This window comes from Nerophis lumbriciformis, linkage group LG31 (assembly GCF_033978685.3).
Source record: "Nerophis lumbriciformis linkage group LG31, RoL_Nlum_v2.1, whole genome shotgun sequence".
Lineage (NCBI taxonomy): Eukaryota > Metazoa > Chordata > Actinopteri > Syngnathiformes > Syngnathidae > Nerophis > Nerophis lumbriciformis.
Window position 1 is genome coordinate 6,105,001 of NC_084578.2, and position 24,000 is coordinate 6,129,000.

Below are 24,000 nucleotides of genomic sequence, written 5' to 3' on the forward strand. Positions count from 1 at the left end.
TGTGTGTGTGTGTGTGTGTGTGTGTGTGTGTGTGTGTGTGTGTGTGTGTGTGTGTGTGTGTGTGTGTGTGTGTGTGTGTGTGTGTGTGTGTGTGTGTGTGTGGTATTCATATTATAGGCTGGCAGCTTGCAATGTCCCCCTGCCCCGGCAGTGTAAAACAAAAAGCACATTTAACAAATGGGCTGTCAATTGTGAAAAATGAATCTCCTAATAGTGCAGTTTTACCTCCGAAATTGCTGAGAAAATGGCCGCGTTTTAAATCGTAAACAGTAAATATAGCACTTAAGTTGTCAGCAGACATTTAAAACAACGACAGGGCCAATTTCAGCCCGTGCTCTCGTATATCATTAATTCCTGTGCACCTGGTGGTGCGTTTCATACAAATGAAGATAAAGAAAATGCTAATTGTAAGTTTGAGTCCTGGGTTAGGATGGGTACTGAATTCCATACTTTTTTGCCACCGATTGAATCCCACCGGTCCTACCAATTCACGCTATTTTGTGTAAATATATAAAATTAGCTGAACAGCTAACATAAGACTTTAGCATGCTAACCTAAGCATGCATACTTCTTAGATGATGCCAAGTATAAAAATTCATGATTTTTAGGTTTAAACACATCAAATTAGCTAAAAAGCTAGCATAAAACATTAGCATTCTAACGTCTAGCATGATGATATAGGACAAGTTAGCGTACTTCTACGGTATTAAAATGCACTATTTTAAGTGTAAACATACAAAATTAGCTGAAAAGCTAGCATACGACTTTAGCATGCTAACATAAGCATGCATACATCCAAGATGGTGCCAAGTATCAAAATTCATTTATTACAATCATTGCAAGCTGGGTAATGTTTGCTGTGGTCTGGGACAACATGGCGAACTAACAACTATCAGAAATCCAGCCAATATTACATGCAGATTGTCAAGACTTGGTCCTTGGATTTTGTTTTTCCAGAAGGCAACGGAAAGTTGGCTCGGGCGAGACGAGAATGGGAGTACATATTTATTTTTACTATAACAAAAGAAACAAACTAAAGGCGCGCACAAGGCGGAAGTACAAACTTGACAAATGAAACAAATACTTGCACGTGGGCAAAAAACTAAGGACATGAACAAAAGTCGCTAACTGTGGCATGAATAGAAACAACTTACTTGGACATGGCATGAAGTGCGCAGAGGTAAACAGAGTGGGAAGCAGAGTGTGACAGGGGTATGATGTCGCCAGACAGACAGCCTGGCAACTGGAAGCTTAAATAATAGTGACATGATTAAAGACAGGTGCGTGAGTCGTGAGGGCAGGTGAAAACTAATGGGTTGCTATGGTGACAAACAAGAGTGCACAATGAGTCCAAACGTGGAACAGGTGAAACTAAAGGGTAACCATGGAAACAAAACAAGGGAGTGAAAAGCCAGAAACTAAAGAGTCCAATAAATAAACAAAACAAAACATGACTAAAACAAAACATGATTACACAGACATGACACAGATAATGTGTCATGAGACATGCAAAACTACATTATATACACAGAGGTAAAGGAAATTAAATGAGCTCAAATATACCTACAAACGAGACATAATGATGCATTATGTACATACAGCTAGCCTAAATAGCATGTTAGCATCGATTAGCTTGCCGTCATGGATTGACCAAATATGCCTGATAAGCACTCCAGCAAATCAATAAAATCAACAAAGCTCACCTTTGTGGATTCACGCGCAGCATAAAACTTTTGGTGGACAAAACGAGGCATGATGATGCAATATGTACATACAGCTATCCTGAATAGCATATTAGCATCAATTAGCTTGCAGTCACGCTCTGACTAAATATGTCTGATTAGCACTCCACACAAGTCAATAACATCAACAAAGCTCAACCTTTGTGCATTCACGCACAGCATAAAACGTTTGGTGGACAAAACGAGGCATGATGATGCAATATGTACATACAGCTATCCTGAATAGCATATTAGCATCGATTAGCTTGCAGTCACGCTCTGACTAAATATGTCTGATTAGCACTCCACACAAGTCAGTAACATCAACAAAGCTCAACCTTTGCGCATTCACGCACAGCATAAAACATTCGGTGGACAAAACGAGGCATAATGATGCAATATGTACATACAGCTATCCTGAATAGCATATTAGCATCAATTACCTTGCAGTCACGCTCTTACTAAATATGTCTGATTAGCACTCCACACAAGTCAATAACATCAACAAAGCTCAACCTTTGTGCATTCACGCACAGCATAAAACGTTTGGTGGACAAAACGAGGCATAATGATGCAATATGTACATACAGCTATCCTGAATAGCATATTAGCATCAATTAGCTTGCAGTCACACTCTGACTAAATATGTCTGATTAGCACTCCACACAAGTCAATAACGTCAACAAAGCTCAACCTTTGTGCATTCACGCACAGCATAAAACGTTTGGTGGACAAAACGAGGCATAATGATGCAATATGTACATACAGCTATCCTGAATAGCATGTTAGCATCGATTAGCTTGCAGTCACGCTCTGACTAAATATGCCTGATTAGCACTCCACACAAGTCAATAACATCAACAAAGCTCACCCTTTGCGCATTCACGCACAGCATAAAACGTTTGGTGGACAAAATGAGGCATAATGATGCAATATGAACATACAGTTATCCTGAATAGCATATTAGCATCAATTAGCTTGCAGTCACACTCTGACTAAATATGTCTGATTAGCACTCCACACAAGTCAATAACATCAACAAAGCTCAACCTTTGTGCATTCATGCACAGCATAAAACGTTTGGTGGACAAAACGAGGCATGATGATGCAATATGTACATACAGCTATCCTGAATAGCATGTTAGCATCAATTACCTTGCAGTCACACTCTGACTAAATATGTCTGATTAGCACTCCACACAAGTCAATAACATCAACAAAGCTCAACCTTTGCGCATTCACGCACAGCATAAAACTTTTGGTGGACAAAACGAGGCATGATGATGCAATATGTACATACAGCTATCCTGAATAGCATGTTAGCATCGATTAGCTTGCAGTCACGCTCTGACTAAATATGCCTGATTAGCACTCCACACAAGTCTAACGTCAACAAAGCTCAACCTTTGTGCATTCACGCACAGCATAAAACATTTGGTGGACAAAACGAGGCATGATGATGCAATATGTACATACAGCTATCCTGAATAGCATGTTAGCATCGATTAGCTTGCAGTCACGCTCTGACTAAATATGCCTGATTAGCACTCCACACAAGTCTAACGTCGACAAAGCTCACCTTTGTCCATTCACGCACAGCATAAAACGTTTGGTGGACAAAATGAGACAAAGAAGGAGCGGGAGATTTGACAATTACCAAAATGTCACGGAACATCTAACAAATTAAGATAAGCAATAAAAAAATATGTAGGAGAAAATATAAATCACAAAGTCATTTTATTGCGTCCGTAATACAAGAGGTGTGTTTACGTCTAAATGTGTCCAATAGTGGGTATTAGGTTACCATTACACGTGTGCTATATATTGTTGTTTATCAGCCACGCTGCCTCACTTACCCCTAGTTGGGAGCCAGCAGGATCGCTGCAATAATTGAAGGTCAACAAGCGGTGGTGGAGAGGAGGGTGATGTTAATGAAGCCTGCATGGCAGGAGGGAAACGGCTGGGGAAGCCATACCATTTCCATACTCTATTAGGTAGTGACCAACTTGGCGCCTAGTTTGTGCGTAGACGTTCAGGGAGGTTCTCTGTTAACGCTGAGGCGGATTATCTCAATTTTACGCACCGGTATTAAAGCCACACCCACACCGGACGAAAATCCACAGTCAGAAGTTTACATGCACAAAAACTGGAGATGTTTGGCCACAATACCCAGCAATATGTTTGGAGGAGAAAATGTGAGGCCTTTAATCCCAGGAACACCATGCATACCGTCCAGCATGGTGGTGATAGTATTATGCTCTGGGCCTGTTTTGCTGCCAATGGAACTGGTGCTTTTAATGGGACAACGAAAAAGGAGGATTATTGTCATGTTCAAACACTGATGGCATCTATTAAACAAGACAAGAAGCAAAGAATAAAACTCCTCTTTTATTTAGACTTTCCCTGATTACATGGCAACAGCTGTTTCCAAAGGGATCGGGGTCATAAACAGCCGTCGCCTTTGATTACAAAACAGTTCAAAAGAAAAGGTCGGTTCAAAAAAGAGGTCGTAAAAGAGTTTAAAAAAGAGGTGTCTGTAACTTGGGCAGATCCTGCCTTCTCTCCGCTTTGTAGTTCTTGGGTCAAAACAATATCTTTCTGTTGATTACAATACATGAAAGAAACAGAACACCTTCATGTTGCTTCCCATCCTACACAGTGGAGTTTTACAAGCCTTCTTCTATGGTAGGATCATAGCCAGCTTTTGTCTTCTCGCCGGGAAATCATGGAAAAAGTACGACTGTATATTGTGAAATGAGATATTTACACAGTAAGATTCTGCTAATGTTTATTTAAAAAATAATGTGAATACAATTACAGTCACTCTTCGTTTATCGCGGTTAATTGGGACTGGACATAACCACAATTAAAAGATTTCCACAAAATAGGATAATCTTTTATTTTGTTTTATTTATATATTTATATATACATATATATATATTTTATTTATTTATGTATTTATTTTTTAAATGTACGATTATCATTAATAAATCTAAAATGTTCATAGTTAGAGTCTAAAAAACTGTTAATGACCTTCCAAATAGTTTTTTTTAAAACATAATGAGAGCCCTCTAAACATGAAATAACACCCATAACTGTATTTCCGGACTATAGGGCGCACCGGTATATAAGCCGCACCCACTAAATGTTAGAATAATTTTTTTTTCATATATTAGCTGCAGATATATACGCTGTGAAATTAGTTATTTACACAAAAATATTTTGTAAATGATTATACCTTAATTTCCAAATGGAACACGGCAGTAAAACGGCTGATCAAACAAAACAGAAGTCATGGACCCGCTAGCTATGGAAGCTAGTTCTCCAATCAGCTAAACAGACTCAATAACTCCACGGTGATGTTTTGGTGAGTTTATGAAACTGAAACAAAATGCCATTGTAAATTAATAATACTAACACAGACACTTGTAAACATGTTAGCATACTAGCTATTGCTTCGTTTATCGCGCTTAATTGGGACTGGACATAACCACAATTAAAAGATTTCCGCAAAATAGGATAATCTTTTATTTTGTTTTATTTATATATTTATATATATATATATATATATTTTATTTATTTATGTATTTATTTTTTAAATGTACGATTATCATTAATAAATCTAAAATGTTCATAGTTAGAGTCTAAAAAACTGTTAATGACCTTCCAAATCGTTTTTTTAAAACATAATGAGAGCCCTCTAAACATGAAATAACACCCATATACTGTATTTCCGGACTATAAGGCGCACCGGTATATAAGCCTCACCCACTAAATGTGAGAAGAATTTTTTTTTCCATATATTAGCCGCAGATATATACGTTGTGAAATTAGTTATTTACACAAAAATATTTTGTAAATGATTATACCTTAATTTCCAAATGGAACACGGCAGTAAAACGGCTGATCAAACAAAACAGAAGTTATGGTCATGGACCCGCTAGCTATGGAAGCTAGTTCTCCAATCAGCTAAACAGACTCAATAACTCCACGGTGATGTTTTGGTGAGTTTATGAAACTGAAACAAAATGCCATTGTAAATTAATAATACTAAAACAGACACTTGTAAACATGTTAGCATACTAGCTATTGCTTCGTTTAGCGCGCTTAATTGGGACTGGACATAACCACAATTAAAAGATTTCCACAAAATAGGATAATCTTTTATTTTGTTTTATTTATATATTTATATATACATATATATACATTTTATTTATTTATGTATTTATTTTTTAAATGTACGATTATCATTAATAAATCTAAAATGTTCATAGTTAGAGTCTAAAAAACTGTTAATGACCTTCCAAATAGTTTTTTTTAAACATAATGAGAGCCCTCTAAACATGAAATAACACCCATATACTGTATTTCCGGACTATAGGGCGCACCGGTATATAAGCCGCACCCACTAAATGTTAGAAGAATTTTTTTTTCCATATATTAGCCGCAGATATATACTTTGTGAAATTAGTTATTTACACAAAAATATTTTGTAAATGATTATACCTTAATTTCCAAATGGAACACGGCAGTAAAACGGCTGATCAAACAAAACAGAAGTCATGGTCATGGACCCGCTAGCTACGGAAGCTAGTTCTCCAATCAGCTAAACAGACTCAATAACTCCACGGTGATGTTTTGGTGAGTTTATGAAACTGAAACAAAATGCCATTGTAAATTAATAATACTAACACAGACACTTGTAAACATGTTAGCATACTAGCTATTGCTTCGTTTATCGCGCTTAATTGGGACTGGACATAACCACAATAAAAAGATTTCCGCAAAATAGGATTATCTTTTATTTTGTTTTATTTATATATTTATATATACATATATATATATTTTATTTATTTATGTATTTATTTTTTAAATGTACGATTATCATTAATAAATCTAAAATGTTCATAGTTAGAGTCTAAAAACTGTTAATGACCTTCCAAATAGTTTTTTTAAAACATAATAAGAGCCCTCTAAACATGAAATAACACCCATATACTGTATTTCCGGACTATAAGGCGCACCGGTATATAAGCCTCACCCACTAAATGTGAGAAGAATTTTTTTTCCATATATTAGCCGCAGATATATACGTTGTGAAATTAGTTATTTACACAAAAATATTTTGTAAATGATTATACCTTAATTTCCAAATGGAACACGGCAGTAAAACGGCTGATCAAACAAAGCAGAAGTCATGGTCATGGACCCGCTAGCTACGGAAGCTAGTTCTCCAATCAGCTACACAGACTCAATAACTCCACGGTGATGTTTTGGTGAGTTTATGAAACTGAAACAAAATGCCATTGTAAATTAATAATACCAAAACAGACACTTGTAAACATGTTAGCATACTAGCTATTGCTTCGTTTATCGCGCTTAATTGGGACTGGACATAACCACGATAAAAAGATTTCCGCAAAATAGGATTATCTTTTATTTTGTTTTATTAATATATTTATATAAACATATATTTTTTTTTTTTATTTATTTATGTATTTATTTTTTAAATGTACGATTATCATTAATAAATCTAAAATGTTCATAGTTAGAGTCTAAAAAACTGTTAATGACCTTCCAAATAGTTTTTTTAAAACATAATAAGAGCCCTCTAAACATGAAATAACACCCATATACTGTATTTCCGGACTATAAGGTGCACCGGTATATAAGCCGCACCCACTAAATGTTAGAATAAATTTTTTTTCCATATATTAGCCGCAGATATATACGTTGTGAAATTAGTTATTTACACAAAAATATTTTGTAAATGATTATACCTTAATTTCCAAATGGAACACGGCAGTAAAACGGCTGATCAAACAAAACAGAAGTCATGGTCATGGACCCGCTAGCTACGGAAGCTAGTTCTCCAATCAGCTAAACAGACTCAATAACTCCACGGTGATGTTTTTGTGAGTTTATGAAACTGAAACAAAATGCCATTGTAAATTAATAATACTAACACAGACACTTGTAAACATGTTAGCATACTAGCTATTGCTTCGTTTATCGCGCTTAATTGGGACTGGACATAACCACAATTAAAAGATTTCCACAAAATAGGATAATCTTTTATTTTGTTTTATTTATATATTTATATATATATATATATTTTATTTATTTATGTATTTATTTTTTAAATGTACGATTATCATTAATACATCTAAAATGTTCATAGTTAGAGTCTAAAAAACTGTTAATGACCTTCCAAATAGTTTTTTTAAAACATAATAAGAGCCCTCTAAACATGAAATAACACCCATATACTGTATTTCCGGACTATAAGGTGCACCGGTATATAAGCCGCACCCACTAAATGTTAGAATAAATTTTTTTTCCATATATTAGCCGCAGATATATACGTTGTGAAATTAGTTATTTACACAAAAATATTTTGTAAATGATTATACCTTAATTTCCAAATGGAACACGGCAGTAAAACGGCTGATCAAACAAAACAGAAGTCATGGTCATGGACCCGCTAGCTACGGAAGCTAGTTCTCCAATCAGCTAAACAGACTCAATAACTCCACGGTGATGTTTTTGTGAGTTTATGAAACTGAAACAAAATGCCATTGTAAATTAATAATACTAACACAGACACTTGTAAACATGTTAGCATACTAGCTATTGCTTCGTTTATCGCGCTTAATTGGGACTGGACATAACCACAATTAAAAGATTTCCACAAAATAGGATAATCTTTTATTTTGTTTTATTTATATATTTATATATATATATATATTTTATTTATTTATGTATTTATTTTTTAAATGTACGATTATCATTAATACATCTAAAATGTTCATAGTTAGAGTCTAAAAAACTGTTAATGACCTTCCAAATAGTTTTTTTTAAACATAATGAGAGCCCTCTAAACATGAAATAACACCCATATACTGTATTTCCGGACTATAGGGCGCACCGGTATATAAGCCGCACCCACTAAATGTTAGAAGAATTTTTTTTTCCATATATTAGCCGCAGATATATACGTTGTGAAATTAGTTATTTACACAAAAATGTTTTGTAAATGATTATACCTTAATTTCCAAATGGAACACGGCAGTAAAACGGCTGATCAAACAAAACAGAAGTCATGGTCATGGCCCCGCTAGCTACGGAAGCTAGTTCTCCAATCAGCTAAACAGACTCAATAACTCCACGGTGATGTTTTGGTGAGTTTATGAAACTGAAACAAAATGCCATTGTAAATTAATAATACTAACACAGACACTTGTAAACATGTTAGCATACTAGCTATTGCGTCGTTTATCGCGCTTAATTGGGACTGGACATAACCACAATTAAAATATTTCCACAAAATAGGATAATCTTTTATTTTCTTTTATTTATATATTTATATATATATATATATTTTTTTTTATTTTTTTATTTTTTTTTATTTATGTATTTATTTTTTAAATGTACGATTATCATTAATAAATCTAAAATGTTCATAGTTAGAGTCTAAAAAAACTGTTAATGACCTTCCAAATAGTTTTTTTAAAAACATAATAAGAGCCCTCTAAACATGAAATAACACCCATATACTGTATTCCCGGACTATAGGGTGCACCGGTATATAAGCCGCACCCACTAAATGTTAGAAGAATTTTTCCATATATTAGCCGCAGATATATACGTTGTGAAATTAGTTATTTACACAAAAATATTTTGTAAATGATTATACCTTAATTTCCAAATGGAACACGGCAGTAAAACGGCTGATCAAACAAAACAGAAGTCATGGTCATGGACCCGCTAGCTACGGAAGCTAGTTCTCCAATCAGCTAAACAGACTCAATAACTCCACGGTGATGTTTTGGTGAGTTTATGAAACTGAAACAAAATGCCATTGTAAATTAATAATACTAACACAGACACTTGTAAACATGTTAGCATACTAGCTATTGCTTCGTTTATCACGCTTAATTGGGACTGGACATAACCACAATTAAAAGATTTCCACAAAATAGGATAATCTTTTATTTTGTTTTATTTATATATTTATATATATATATATATTTTATTTATTTATGTATTTATTTTTTAAATGTACGATTATCATTAATACATCTAAAATGTTCATAGTTAGAGTCTAAAAAACTGTTAATGACCTTCCAAATAGTTTTTTTTAAACATAATGAGAGCCCTCTAAACATGAAATAACACCCATATACTGTATTTCCGGACTATAGGGCGCACCGGTATATAAGCCGCACCCACTAAATGTTAGAAGAATTTTTTTTTCCATATATTAGCCGCAGATATATACGTTGTGAAATTAGTTATTTACACAAAAATGTTTTGTAAATGATTATACCTTAATTTCCAAATGGAACACGGCAGTAAAACGGCTGATCAAACAAAACAGAAGTCATGGTCATGGCCCCGCTAGCTACGGAAGCTAGTTCTCCAATCAGCTAAACAGACTCAATAACTCCACGGTGATGTTTTGGTGAGTTTATGAAACTGAAACAAAATGCCATTGTAAATTAATAATACTAACACAGACACTTGTAAACATGTTAGCATACTAGCTATTGCTTCGTTTATCGCGCTTAATTGGGACTGGACATAACCACAATTAAAAGATTTCCACAAAATAGGATAATCTTTTATTTTGTTTTATTTATATATTTATATATACACATATATACATTTTATTTATGTATGTATTTATTTTGTAAATGTACGATTATCATTAATAAATCTAAAATGTTCATAGTTAGAGTCTAAAAAAAACTGTTAATGACCTTCCAAATAGTTTTTTTAAAACATAATGAGAGCCCTCTAAACATGAAATAACACCCATATACTGTATTCCCGGACTATAGGGCGCACCGGTATATAAGCCTCACCCACTAAATGTGAGAATTTTTTTTTTCCATATATTAGCCGCAGATATATACGTTGTGAAATTAGTTATTTACACAAAAATATTTTGTAAATGATTATACCTTAATTTCCAAATGGAACACGGCAGTAAAACGGCTGATCAAACAAAACAGAAGTCATGGACCCGCTAGCTACGGAAGCTAGTTCTCCAATCAGCTACACAGACTCAATAACTCCACGGTGATGTTTTGGTGAGTTTATGAAACTGAAACAAAATGCCATTGTAAATTAATAATACTAAAACAGACACTTGTAAACATGTTAGCATACTAGCTATTGACATCACGATTGCAAGTACAAATATGCATGAAAACACTCCTATAAACATCACACATGGGGCGGTTTAGTAAGTAAGAATAGTTTTAGTTATATTGTAAAACTTACAATAAGCTTGGAGTGATGAATGATAATTCATAACTAAAACATAATCAATGCAACATTATGACCACCATTACATGTTATGTAGACCACAAGGAAGTCTTTTAAATGTAGAAAAGAAAATCATAATACAACCCTTTTAATGAGCTTTATATTCCGGTGCGCCCTATGGTCCGAAAATGATGGTAGTTATATTGTAAAACCTACAAACGCTGCTGGGAGTGATGAATGAAAAATAATTTCGGGCGGAAAAAACGCCGTGGACGACTACTTCCGGTTTAAGGGACAAAACAGGAGGTACATTTTCAACCCAGCGCAGTAAGCAAACAATAACACACCTCTTTTCAATGTCTCTGTCGGTTGAATGGTTTTAGTTATATTGTAAAACTTACAAACGTTGCTTGGAGTGACGAATGAAGAATTAGCCGCACCGTTCTATAAGCCGCGGGGTTCAAAGCGTAGGAAAAAAAGTAGCGGCTTATAGTATGGAATTTACGCTTTAATAAGTGTGTCAGGGATCAAATTGTGCACGCATCCCTGGGTTTTAAGTGCACATTTCCCAGGGACTATAGAGGCAGGGATTGGCATATAGGGTTTTAATAGCACAGGGTGGCTGTGACTCAATGACTACTCGGCCAGATGCTGGAGAGCCTTTCAAAGCCGTCAAGTCGCCGCCCACACACACTCCTACTGTACATCCATGACTGCCAGATAGAAATATGAACGCTCTTCCTCTCTCTCTCTCTCCACTCTTCCGTCTCTGGAGTTATATTTGTGCCTTCGTTTTGAGGTCGATTTTGAGCACGGGAACGAATATTTTGCAAACAGACAGATTCTATTTTGAGAAGAAATGACACTCAAAGTGAAAAATAAGTATAAATGTACAAACCCCCAAAACCAGTGAAGTTGTCACGTTGTGTAAATGGTAAATAAAAAGAGAATACAATGATTTGCAGCATCGCGTGGAGACATCGGGGGCGGTACCTCTGGATTGGCAGACCGGGGTGGTGGTTCCTCTCTTTAAGAAGGGTGTGTTCTAGAGATGCGCGGATAGGCAATTATTTCATCCGCAACCGCATCAGAAAGTCGTCAACCATCCGCCATCCACCCGTTCTAACATTTGATCAGAACCGCACCCGCCCGTTGTTATATATCTAATATAGACGATGCAAGGCATTAGTGAGGTTATAAAGCTTTTGCCTGTTAAAGAAAGGAGACAGATCCAATGCAGCATAGACATTCGCGTGCCACGCTGTCACGACCCAGACGCACACCAGTGTGCAATCATATGGGAGCCGCGCTAAGCGCACCTCCAAGCACGTCTAGCTGCCGGCGACGGCCGGGTATGGGCCCGACGCTCCAGCGCCATCCATTTTCAGGGCTAGTTGATTCGGCAGGTGGGTTGTTACACACTCCTTAGCGGGTTCCGACTTCCATGGCCACCGTCCTGCTGTCTATATCAACCAGGGTGAGCCCCACCCCTTTCGTGAGCGCACTGCGCGCGGAGTGACCCCTGTTACGCGCCCCCGGCAACAGGGGTGGCGGGCAGGTAAGCTGCACGGGCGGAGCGCGCGGAGTGACCCCTATTACGAGCCCCCGGTCACGGGGGTGGCGGGCAGGTAAGCTGCTTACCTGCTGCGCGTGACGCCGGCCACGGCGAAGGCGGACGAGGCGGGGTGTCGGTGCGGTGGGCGCGGTGGTGACCCTGGACGTGCGTCGGGCCCTTCTCGCGGATCGCCTCAGCTACGGCTCCCGGTGGGGCCCTCTCGGGGGAAGGGGCCTCGGTCCCGGACCCCGGCGAGGCGTCCCTTCTCCGCTCCGTAAAAGTGTCCATCTCTTTTTTTTTTTTTCTTCTGTTGTGGCATATGCAGCAGGTGCCTGCTCGTTTTTTGTATGTGGGTAACAACATTTAACTATGTATATATATTTCCGAATTGGTTTAACTGCCACCCGCCTGAATCTATTTAAAATCTAATTTTTTTTTATTTCAACCGCCCGACCCGACTCGCAGATAAAAGCTAATTTTTTTTTATTTCATCCGCCCGATCCGCGGATAATCCGCGGACTCCGCGGTTGTGCCCACAAACCGCGCATCTCTAGTGTGTTCTAACTATCGTGGGATCACACTCCTTAGCTTTCCCGGTAAGGTCTATTCAGGTGTACTGGAGAGGAGGCTACGCCGAATAGTCCAACCTCGGATTCAGGAGGAACAGTGTGGTTTTCGTCCTGGTCGTGGAACTGTGGACCAGCTCTATACTCTCGGCAGGGTCCTTGAGGGTGCATGGGAGTTTGCCCAACCAGTCTACATGTGCTTTGTGGACTTGGAGAAGGCATTTGACCGTGTCCCTCGGGAAGTCCTGTGGGGAGTGCTCAGAGAGTACGGGGTATCGGACTGTCTGATTGTGGCGGTCCGCTCCCTGTATGATCAGTGTCAGAGCTTGGTCCGCATTGCCGGCAGTAAGTCGGACACGTTTCCAGTGAGGGTTGGACTCCGCCAAGGCTGCCCTTTGTCACCTATTCTGTTCATAACTTTTATGGACCGAATTTCTAGGCGCAGTCAAGGCGTTGAGGGGATCTGGTTTGGTGGCTGCAGGATTAGGTCTCTGCTTTTTGCAGATGATGTGGTCCTGATGGCTTCATCTGGCCAGGATCTTCAGCTCTCGCTGGATCGGTTCGCAGCCGAGTGTGAAGCGACTGGGATGAGAATCAGCACCTCCAAATCCGAGTCCATGGTTCTCGCCCGGAAAAGGGTGGAGTGCCATCTCCGGGTTGGGGAGGAGACCCTGCCCCAAGTGGAGGAGTTCAAGTACCTCGGAGTCTGGTTCACGAGTGAGGGAAGAGTGGATCGTGAGATCGACAGGCGGATCGGTGCGGCGTCTTCAGTAATGCGGACGCTGTATCGATCCGTTGTGGTGAAGAAGGAGCTGAGCCGGAAGGCAAAGCTCTCAATTTACCGGTCGATCTACGTTTCCATCCTCACCTATGGTCATGAGCTTTGGGTTATGACCGAAAGGACAAGATCACTGGTACAAGTGGCCGAAATGAGTTTCCTACGCCGGGTGGCGGGTCTCTGCCTTAGAGATAGGGTGAGAAGCTCTGCCATTCAGCTCTCACTGGATCGGTTCGCAGCCGAGTGTGAAGCGACTCGGATGAGAATCAGCACCTCCAAGTCCGAGTCCACGGTTCTCGCCCGGAAAAGGGTGGAGTGCCATCTCCGGGTTGGGGAGGAGACCCTGCCCCAAGTACCTCGGAGTCTTGTTCACAAGTGGGGGAAGAGTGGATCGTGAGATCTGCTTTTTGAAGATGATGTGGTCCTGATAGCTTCATCTGGCCAGGATCTCCAGCTCTCACTGGATTGGTTCACAGCCGAGTGTGAAGCGACTGGGATGAGAATCAGCACCTGCGAATCCGAGTCCATGGTTCTCACCTGGAAAAGGGTGGAGTGCCATCTCCGGGTTGGGGAGGAGACCCTGCTCCAAGTACCTCGGAGTCTTGTTCACGAGTTGGGGGAAGAGTGGATCGTGAGATCGACAGGCGGATCGGTGAGGCGTCTTCAGTAATGCGGACGCTGTATCGATCCGTTGTGGTGAAGAAGAGCTGAGCCGGAAGACAAAGCTCTCAATTTACCGGTCGATCTACGTTCCCATCCTCACCTATGGTCATGAGCTTTGGGTTATGACCGAAAGGACAAGATCACGGGTACAAGCGGCTGAAATGAGTTTCCTCCGCCGGGTGGTGGGTCTCCGCCTTAGAGATAGGGTGAGAAGCTCTGCCATCCGGGGGGAGCTCAAAGTAAAGCCGCTGCTCCTCCACATCGAGAGGAGCCAGATGAGGTGGTTCGGGCATCTGGTCAGGATGCCACCCGATCGCCTACCTCGGGAGGTGTTTAGGGCATGTCCGATCGGTAGGAGGCCACGGGGAAGACCCAGGACACGTTGGGAAGACTATGTCTCCCGGCTGGCCTGGGAACGCCTCGGGATCCCCCGGGAAGAGCTGGACGAAGTGGCTGGGGAGAAGGAAGTCTGGGCTTCCGCGACCCGACCTCGGATAAGCGGAAGAAGATGGATGGATGGAAGGATACAATGATTTTCAAATCCTTTTCAACTTATATTCAATTGAATAGACTGCAAAGACAAGATACTGTTACGTGTTTGGGGGGGTCGCAGCTTGCTGCCAGGTTCGTTCCCCCGGGATGCAAACGGACCACTCCGGACAGGACGTGTAGGTAGGAACATAATTTATTCTCAAAAACTCGAACAAGTGCCAAAACAGAAAACAAACGTGCCGATCGCACTGGACGCTAAGGCTAACACTTAGCATAGGCAAGAAGACAAGCAATACTCATGTAACTGTAGCATGTAGCAAACAAAGACGCCAGGCCGACTGACCGGCGAAGGCAGCCTTAAATAACGCCTCTCGGGGAACAGGTGAGCGTCCAGAACACCAATCAGAGGCAAGTGAAAATAATAAGCAACCGTGGTAACTAAAACAAACTCAAGGGTGCACAAAACAGGAACTGAGGGAGTCCAAAACTAACCGAAAATACCAAAACATGATCCGGGCCACGGATCATGACAGATACTTAACGTTCGAACTGGAAAACGTACCGCAAATATTAGCTCATTTGGAGTTTGATGCCTGCGACATGTTTTTAAAACAAAGCTGGCACAAGTGGCAATAAATACTGATAAAGTTAAGGAATGCTCATCAAACACTTATTTGGAACACCCCACAGGGGAACAGGCTAATTGGGAACAGGTGGGTGCCATGATTGGGAATCAAAGTAGATTCCATGAAATGCTCAGTCATTCACAAACAAGGACGGGGCGAGGGTCACCACTTTGTGAACAAATGCCTGAGCAAATTGTTGAACAGTTTAAGAACAACATTTTGCAAGGAATTCAGGGATTTCACCATCTACGGTCCGTAATATCATCAAACGGTTCAGAGAATCTGGAGAAATCACAGCTCGTGACCTTAGATCCCTGCATCAAAAAGCGACTTCAGTGTGTAAAGGATATCACCGCATGGGCTCAGGAACACTTCAGAAACCCACTGTCAGTAACTACAGTTGGTCGCTACATCTGTAAGTGCAAGTTAAAACTCTACTATGCAAAGCCGAAGCCATTTATCAACAACACCCGGAAACGCCGCCGGCTTCGTTGGGCCCGAGCTCATCTAAGATGGACTGATGTAAAGTGGAAAAGTTTTCTGTGGTCTGAAAAGCTTCACATATTGGTCCCCTCAGTTTACTCGGTTTATTTGGTCTCCAAACGTTTACTGAGTATTGTTAAAAAGGAAAAGCTGGCACAAGTGGTAAACAAAACTGGGAAAGTTTAGGAATGCTCAGCAAATGCGGGAGCAAATTGTCGAACAGTTTAAGAACAGCCTTTCTCAACGAGCTATTGCAAGGAATTTAGGGATTTCACCATCTACGGTCCGTAATATCATCAAAAGGTTCTGAGAATCTGGAGAAATCACTGCACGTAAGCGGCAATGCTCATGACCTTCGATCCCTGCATCGAAAAGTGACATCAGTGTGTAAAGGATATCACCGCATGGGCTCAGGAACACTTCAGAAACCCACTGTCAGTAACTACAGTTGGTCGCTACATCTATAAGTGCAAGTTAAAACTCTACTATGCAAAGCCAAAGCCATTTATCAACAACACCCGGAAACGCCGCCAGGCTTCGCTGGGCCCGAGCTCATCTAAGATGGACTGATGCAAAGTGGAAAAGTGTTCACAAATTGGTCCCTCAGTTTACTCAGTTTACTTGGTCTCCAAATGTTTACTGAGTGTTGTTAAAAAGGAAAAGCTGGCACAAGTGGCAAACAAGACTGGGAAAGTTTAGGAATGCTCAGCAAATGCGGGAGCAAATTGTCGAACAGTTTAAGAACAGCCTTTCTCAACCAGCTATTGCAAGGAATTTAGGGATTTCACCATCTACGGTCCGTAATATCATCAGAAGGTTCAGAGAATCTGGAGAAATCACTGCACGTAAGCGGCAATGCTCGTGAATTTCGATCCCTGCATCGAAAAGAGACATCAGTGTGTAAAGGATATCACCGCATGGGCTCAGGAACACTTCAGAAACCCACTGTCAGTAACTACAGTTGGTCGCTACATCTGTAAGTGCAAGTTAAAACTCTACTATGCAAAGCCAAAGCCATTTATCAACAACACCCGGAAACGCCGCCGGCTTCGCTGGGCCCGAGCTCATCTAAGATGGACTGATGTAAAGTGGAAAAGTTTTCTGTGGTCTGAAAAGCTTCACATATTGGTCCCCTCAGTTTAATCAGTTTACTTGGTCTCCAAACATTTACTGAGTGTCGTTAAAAAGGAAAAGCTGGCACAAGTGGCAAACAAGACTGGGAACGTTTAGGAATGCTCAGCAAATGCCGGAGCAAATTGTCGAACAGTTTAAGAACAGCCTTTCTCAACCAGCTATTGCAAGGAATTTAGGGATTTCACCATCTACGGTCCGTAATATCATCAGAAGGTTCAGAGAATCTGGAGAAATCACTGCACGTAAGCGGCACTGCTCGTGACTTTCGATCCTTGCATCAAAAAGTGACATCGGTGTGTAAAGGATATCACCGCATGGGCTCAGGAACACTTCAGAAACCCACTGTCAGTAACTACAGTTGGTCGTTACATCCGTAAGTGCAAGTTAAAACTCTACTATGCAAAGCCACAGCCATTTATCAACAACACCCAGAAAGGGCCCGAGCTCATCTTAGATGGACTGATGCAAAAAAAAAAAACTTTTTTTGCAATGTGTTGCTGCCATTAAATTCTAAGTTAATGATTATTTGCACAAAAAAAATGTGAACATTAAATATCTTGTCTTTGCAGTCCATTCAATTGAATATAAGGATTTGCAAAATCATTTTATTCTCTTTTTATGTATGAATGACACAAGGTGACAGGTGGTAATTGATTGGAGCAGCCAACCAGAGCGTGCATTTGTCAAGTTTTCATGATTGGTTGACTTTCAGGCACGCACATAATGATGTGTAAAAACTTAAGGGGAGAAAAATGAATGCGCAGAGAGAGAGAGGAAGAGAGCAGTATTTTATAGCACTTTATTATGGATAATAGCGAACATGCAGACACGGTAATTAAACACAAAATGCATTTACATTCACTCAAAATATTCTATTTTTCCCTTGAGTTGCATTTCTTCTGGAAAACAGCATGTATGTGCTCTGCAAACTCCATTCCTCTATGAAATAACGCCATAAATACCCGCCATTCTGCAAAAAGGGCTATTTAGAATGCAGGACGGAGTGAATACAAAAGCGTGTCTGGCATAGAAAACAAAGCCAACCTCGGTGGCCCACTGGAGGGGTCCTGAGGTCCTGTCAAGGTACCACTGTGCCTGATTTTCATTAGCCAGCGGCCGTGTCACACGGCGTTAACGCACACCCCGGGCCGCCTGTGACGAACGCACACATCTGCCATCCCGGCTCACTTTTAAAAAGAAAATACTTTTGGGCTCCTACCGCGGTGTTGCCATGGTACCCGAATGTGGCAGCCTTCACATCATCACCAATAACTTTCCTGTGCAAAGTCTCCTATTGTGCACGTAACACAGAAATATGAATACATATATATATATATATATATATATATATATATATATAAATATATATATATATATATATATATATATATATATATGTATGTGTGGGAAAAAAATTACAAGACTACTTCATCTCTACAGGCCTGTTTCATGAGGGGGGGTTCCCTCAATCATCAGGAGATTTTAATGGGAGCATTCACATACCATGGTTTATATAGGGCACAGAGTGGGTGGGTACAGGCTGGCGTAGGGGCGTGGTGATTGGCTCATGTGTTACCTAGGAGGTGTTTCCGTCTGTGGCGGCATGCTGATACAACTTCCTCGACGTCACTTTCAACCTGAGAAATAACAGCTACCAACCATTCACGAAATCCAACACAACACTCCAATACGTGCACCATGACAGCAACCACCCACCCACCCACCACCACGAAAAGAATACCTACCGGAATTAATAAAAGGCTATCGATGCTGTCATCTAGCAAAGCTGAATTTGACCAAGCAACCCCCCCGTACCAAAAAGCCCTTGATGAAAGCGGATACAATTTCACCCTCACCTATGAACCCACAGAAAAGGCTGTCCTCACTCAGGTCCGCATGGAGCTGGAGGGGGCGTGGCCTCCAGCTCCGGCTGAAAATCGGGAGATTTTCGGGAGAATATTTGTCCCGGGAGGTTTTCCCGGAAAGGCGCTGAATTTCGGGAGTCTCCCGGAAAATTCGTGAGGGTTGGCAAGTATGATATATATATATATATATACATATATATATATACATATATATATATATATGTATGTATATATATACATATGTTTTCTTGTCTTACATAAGGATTGTGAATAATAGGCAAAATTGTAAAAAAAAAACAAAAAAAAACGTGCAGTTCCTCTTGAAGTCGGTGCTAAAGTTGTGAGTCGCGAGGTGGCGACTAAAGTGTGTCATTGATGTGTTTGATTGATTCAACCACGTCGTCCCAAACTCAGATTTCTTTCTTTCTTCCTTCCTCTGGCACAACTCTTCCTTCACCTGTCCGTCTTGTGTGTTCCTGGCCCGGGTGTTTGTTTCTTGTGTCATGTTTGTGTGGGGCCGTTTGGGGCGGGTGGTGCTGCTGTGTCCATGTTGTGGGGGCGGGTCAGGTTATGCATCCAGGAGGGCAATGCTCCAGCAGTTACACGGCGTCGCAATGTACTCTCACGACGAGCACCACACCACCTGCTGGAGCGAGCGAGGTAAGGGGGCTTCGGCCACTCCACTCTACTGTCCTTGCTCCTTGCTCACAACGTCAGTCCTTCTTTCCGTCTGTCAGTCCGTCAGTCCCCGTCTACAAGAAGTCCTTCCTTTCCTGGGGGTTTGGGGGGGGGGTCAGGGGGTCCGGGTTCCTTCTTGCCTCATCCCCCGCTTTTAAAGAGTGAGTGAAGAATGCACTACTGTAGTGTTTCTTGAAAAGGCCCAAAGGGAAATAGATGATGGAGTATTATCTGTTATTGAGCACACTGCAGCTTGTCTTGGATGAATTCACCAACCCCCACTCCTTAATGCTGCAGGATTCTCACAGGAATGTATCAGGGTTAATCTGTCTTCATTACAAAAGCTTTTTTTTTTTTACACTACAGTTTTATACACTATTTTTTACAGTCAATATTTATACACTAATTTTTTTTTTATACCTTAATTATTTACGCTCAATTTATATTAACTGCATTTTTTTCCCCACTGATTTTTAACACTGAATTAATACATTTTACACTAAATTTGTTGCGTTACAATTGTGTGAATTATTCTTTTTTTTTTTTTTTTTTTTTACATCAAATAATACTGAAAATTTCATTGAATAAAAAAAGTCGGCAAAATGTGTGTTATATGTCAAAATACAGTGTATTAAAATTAAGTGTGTAAAAATTAAGTGGAATATTTGTTTTTATATTCATTAAAAAAATCTAATTAATAAATATTTTCTGCTCTTAATTTTTTACACTGAATTTTAAAAAAAATTACACTGAATTTTTATACACTCGTTTTTTTATACAAAATTTGTATACATTGAATTTTGTCACACTGAATTTGTTTTATACTCAATGTTCTTACTTTCAACTTACATAATGTTTTTGTACTGAAATTAGTTTTTTACACTCAATTTTATTACACACAATTTTCTTACATTCAATTTTTTACATTATTTTTTTATACCTTATTTATTTACGCTCAATTGATATTAACTGAATTTTTTTTGTCACTGATTTTTAACACTAAATTTAATTGTTTTACACTGAGGGTTTTTTTTACACAAAATTTGATGCGTTACAATTGTGTGAATTATTCTTTTTTTTTTTCTTTTTTTTTACATCAAATAATACTGACAATTTCATTGAATAAAAAAATTGGCAAAATGTGTATTATATTTCAAAAATATTAAAATTAAGTGTGTAAAAATTAAGTGGATTTTTTTTTATATATATTCAGTCAAAAAAATCTAATTAATAAAGATTTTCTGCTCTTAATTTTTTACACTGAATTAAAAAAAAATACACTGAATTTTTATACACTCATTTTTATATACAAAATTTGTATACATTGAATTTTGTCACACTGAATTTTTTTACACTCAATGTTCTTACATTCAATTTTGATTATTTTTTTTTACACAATGTTTTTATACTGAAATTAGTTTTTTACACTCACAATTTTCTTACATTCAATTTTTTACATTATTTTTTTATACCTTATGTATTTACGCTCAATTTATATTAACTGAATTTTTTTGTCACTGATTTTTAACACTAAATTTAATTCTTTTACACTGAGGGGTTTTTTTTACACAAAATTTGTTGCGTTACAATTGTGTGAATTATTCTTATTTTAATTTTTTTTACATCAAATAATACTGACAATTTCATTGAATAAAAAAAATTGGCAAAATGTGTGTTATATTTCAAAAATATTAAAATTAAGTGTGTAAAAATTAAGTGGATTTTTTTTTATATATTCAGTCAAAAAAATCTAATTAATAAAGATTTTCTGCTCTTAATTTTTTACACTGAATTAAAAAAAAAATTACACTGAATTTTTATACACTCATTTTTGTATACGAAATTTGTATACATTGAATTTTGTCACACTTAATTTTTTTACACTCATTGTTCTTACATTCAATTTTGATGATTTTTTTACACAATGTTTTTATACTGAAATTAGTTTTTTACACTCAATTTTATTACACACAATTTTCTTACATTCAATTTTTTACATTATTTTTTTAAACCTTATTTATTTACGCTCAATTTATATTAACTGAATTCTTTTGTCACTGATTTTTAACACTAAATTTAATTATTTTACACTGAGGGGTTTTTTTTACACTAAATTTGTTGCGTTACAATTGTGTGAATTATTTTTTTTTTTTGTTTTACATCAAATAATACTGACAATTTCATTGAATAATAAAAGTTAGCAAAATGTGTGTTATATGTCAAAATACAGCGTATTAAAATTAAGTGTGTAAAAATTAAGTGGAATTTTTTTTTTGTATTCAGTAAAAAAAATCTAATTAATAAAGATTTTCTGCTCTTAATTTTTTACACTGAATTTAAAAAAAATACACTGAATTTTTATACACTATTTTTTATACCAAATTTGTATACATTGAATTTTGTCACACTGATTTTTTTTACACTCAATGTTCTTACATTCAATTTTGATGATTTTTTTACACAATGTTTTTATACTGAAATTAGTTTTTTACACTCAATTTTATTACACACAATTTTCTTACATTCAATTTTTTACATTATTTTTTTATACCTTATTTATTCACGCTCAATTGATATTAACTGAATTTTTTTTTGTCACTGATTTTTAACACTAAATTTAATTGTTTTACACTGAGGGTTTTTTTACACTAAATTTGTTGCGTTACAATTTTGTGAATTATTAGTATTTTTATTTTTTTACATCAAATAATACAATTTAATTGAATAAAAAAGTCAGTAAAATGTGTGTTGGGTGGTCAAAATACAGCGTTTTAAAATTAAGTGTGTAAAAATTTAGTAAAAAAAATAATTTTATATTCACTAAAAAAAATCAAATTAATAAAGATTTTCTGCTCTAAATTTTTTATACACTCATTTTTTTATACGAAATTTTGTATACATTGAATTTTTTACACTTTTTTCTATACAATAAATTTTTACGCTCAATTTATATAAACTGATTTTTTTTAACTGATTTTTAACATTGAATTTTGTGGTTTTACACTGGAGTGTTTTTTTATACTGAATTTGTTGCGTTTTCATTTTGTGAATTGATTTTTTTTTGCATCAAATAACACATTCAACACTTCAATTTCATTGAATAAAAAAAGTCAGTAAAATATGTAATAGTTTGTCAAAATACAGTGTGTAAAAATTAAGTGGGGGATGAATCATTTTATATTCAGTGGGAAAAAAGAGTGTTAAAAAAATCAAATTATTAAAGATTTTCTGCTCTGAATTTTTTTACACTAAATTAAAAAAATGTTTTACACTGAATTAGTGTACACTGAATTTTTATACACTGATTATTTTTTTTAATACTAAATTTGTATACATTGAATTTTGTCACACTGAATTTTTTTCACACTAAATGTGTTGCGTTTCAATTTTTATTTTTTACATCTAATAATACTGACAATTTCTTTAATAAAAAAAAGTCAGCAAAACGTGTGTTAGTTCGTCAAAATACAGCGTTTTAAAATTAAGTGTGTAAAAATTAAGTGGAAAAAATCAAATGAATAAAGATCTTCTGCTCTGAATTATTTACACTGAATTAAAAAAAATTACACTGAATTTTTATACACTAATTTTGTTTGTCTTTGAACTGGAAGCACACTGGATCTTTTTTTTTTTTTTTTTTTTTTTCTTTTTTTTTTGGAATGGGACGGTATAGCTCAGTTGGTAGAGCGGCCGTGCCAGCAACTTGCCAGCTTCCGCCATCCTAGTCACTGTCGTTGTGTCCTTGGGCAAGACACTTTACCCACCTGCTCCCAGTGCCCACCCACACTGGTTTAAATGTAACTTAGATATTGGGTTTCACAATGTAAAGCGCTTTGAGTCACTTGAGAAAAAGCGCTATATAAATGTAATTCACTTCACTTGCAATTCACTCATACGAAATTTGTATACATTGAATTTTGTCACACTGAATTTTTTTACACTCAATGTTCTTACATTACATTTTTTACACTCAATATTTACACACTGATTTGTTTACACTGAATTTAGTTTTTTACACTAAATTTTTATACACACAATTTTCTTACATTAATTTTTTTTTAGACCTTAATTTTTTTACGCTCAATTTATATAAACTGAATTTTTTTTTTTTTTTTTTTTACTGATTTTTAACACTGAATGTCATTGTTTTACACTGAAGTTGTTTT

General features: G+C 37.6%; 1 protein-coding gene across 11 annotated transcripts in view; it reads left to right on the forward strand.

Moving 5' to 3' along the window:
• The window catches only part of stxbp5l (syntaxin binding protein 5L), a 457,116-nt gene that overhangs the window by 411,459 nt on the left and 21,657 nt on the right, over positions 1-24,000 (forward strand). For 8 of the 11 annotated variants that reach the window (XM_061926057.1, XM_061926058.1, XM_061926061.1 and 5 more), the window contains one exon: positions 19,724-19,816. The exons of the other annotated variants lie outside the window; for them this stretch is intronic. In XM_061926057.1, the coding sequence (XP_061782041.1) occupies positions 19,724-19,816 (93 nt within the window). The remainder of the gene's footprint in view (positions 1-19,723; positions 19,817-24,000) is intronic. 11 annotated transcript variants of the gene reach the window in all.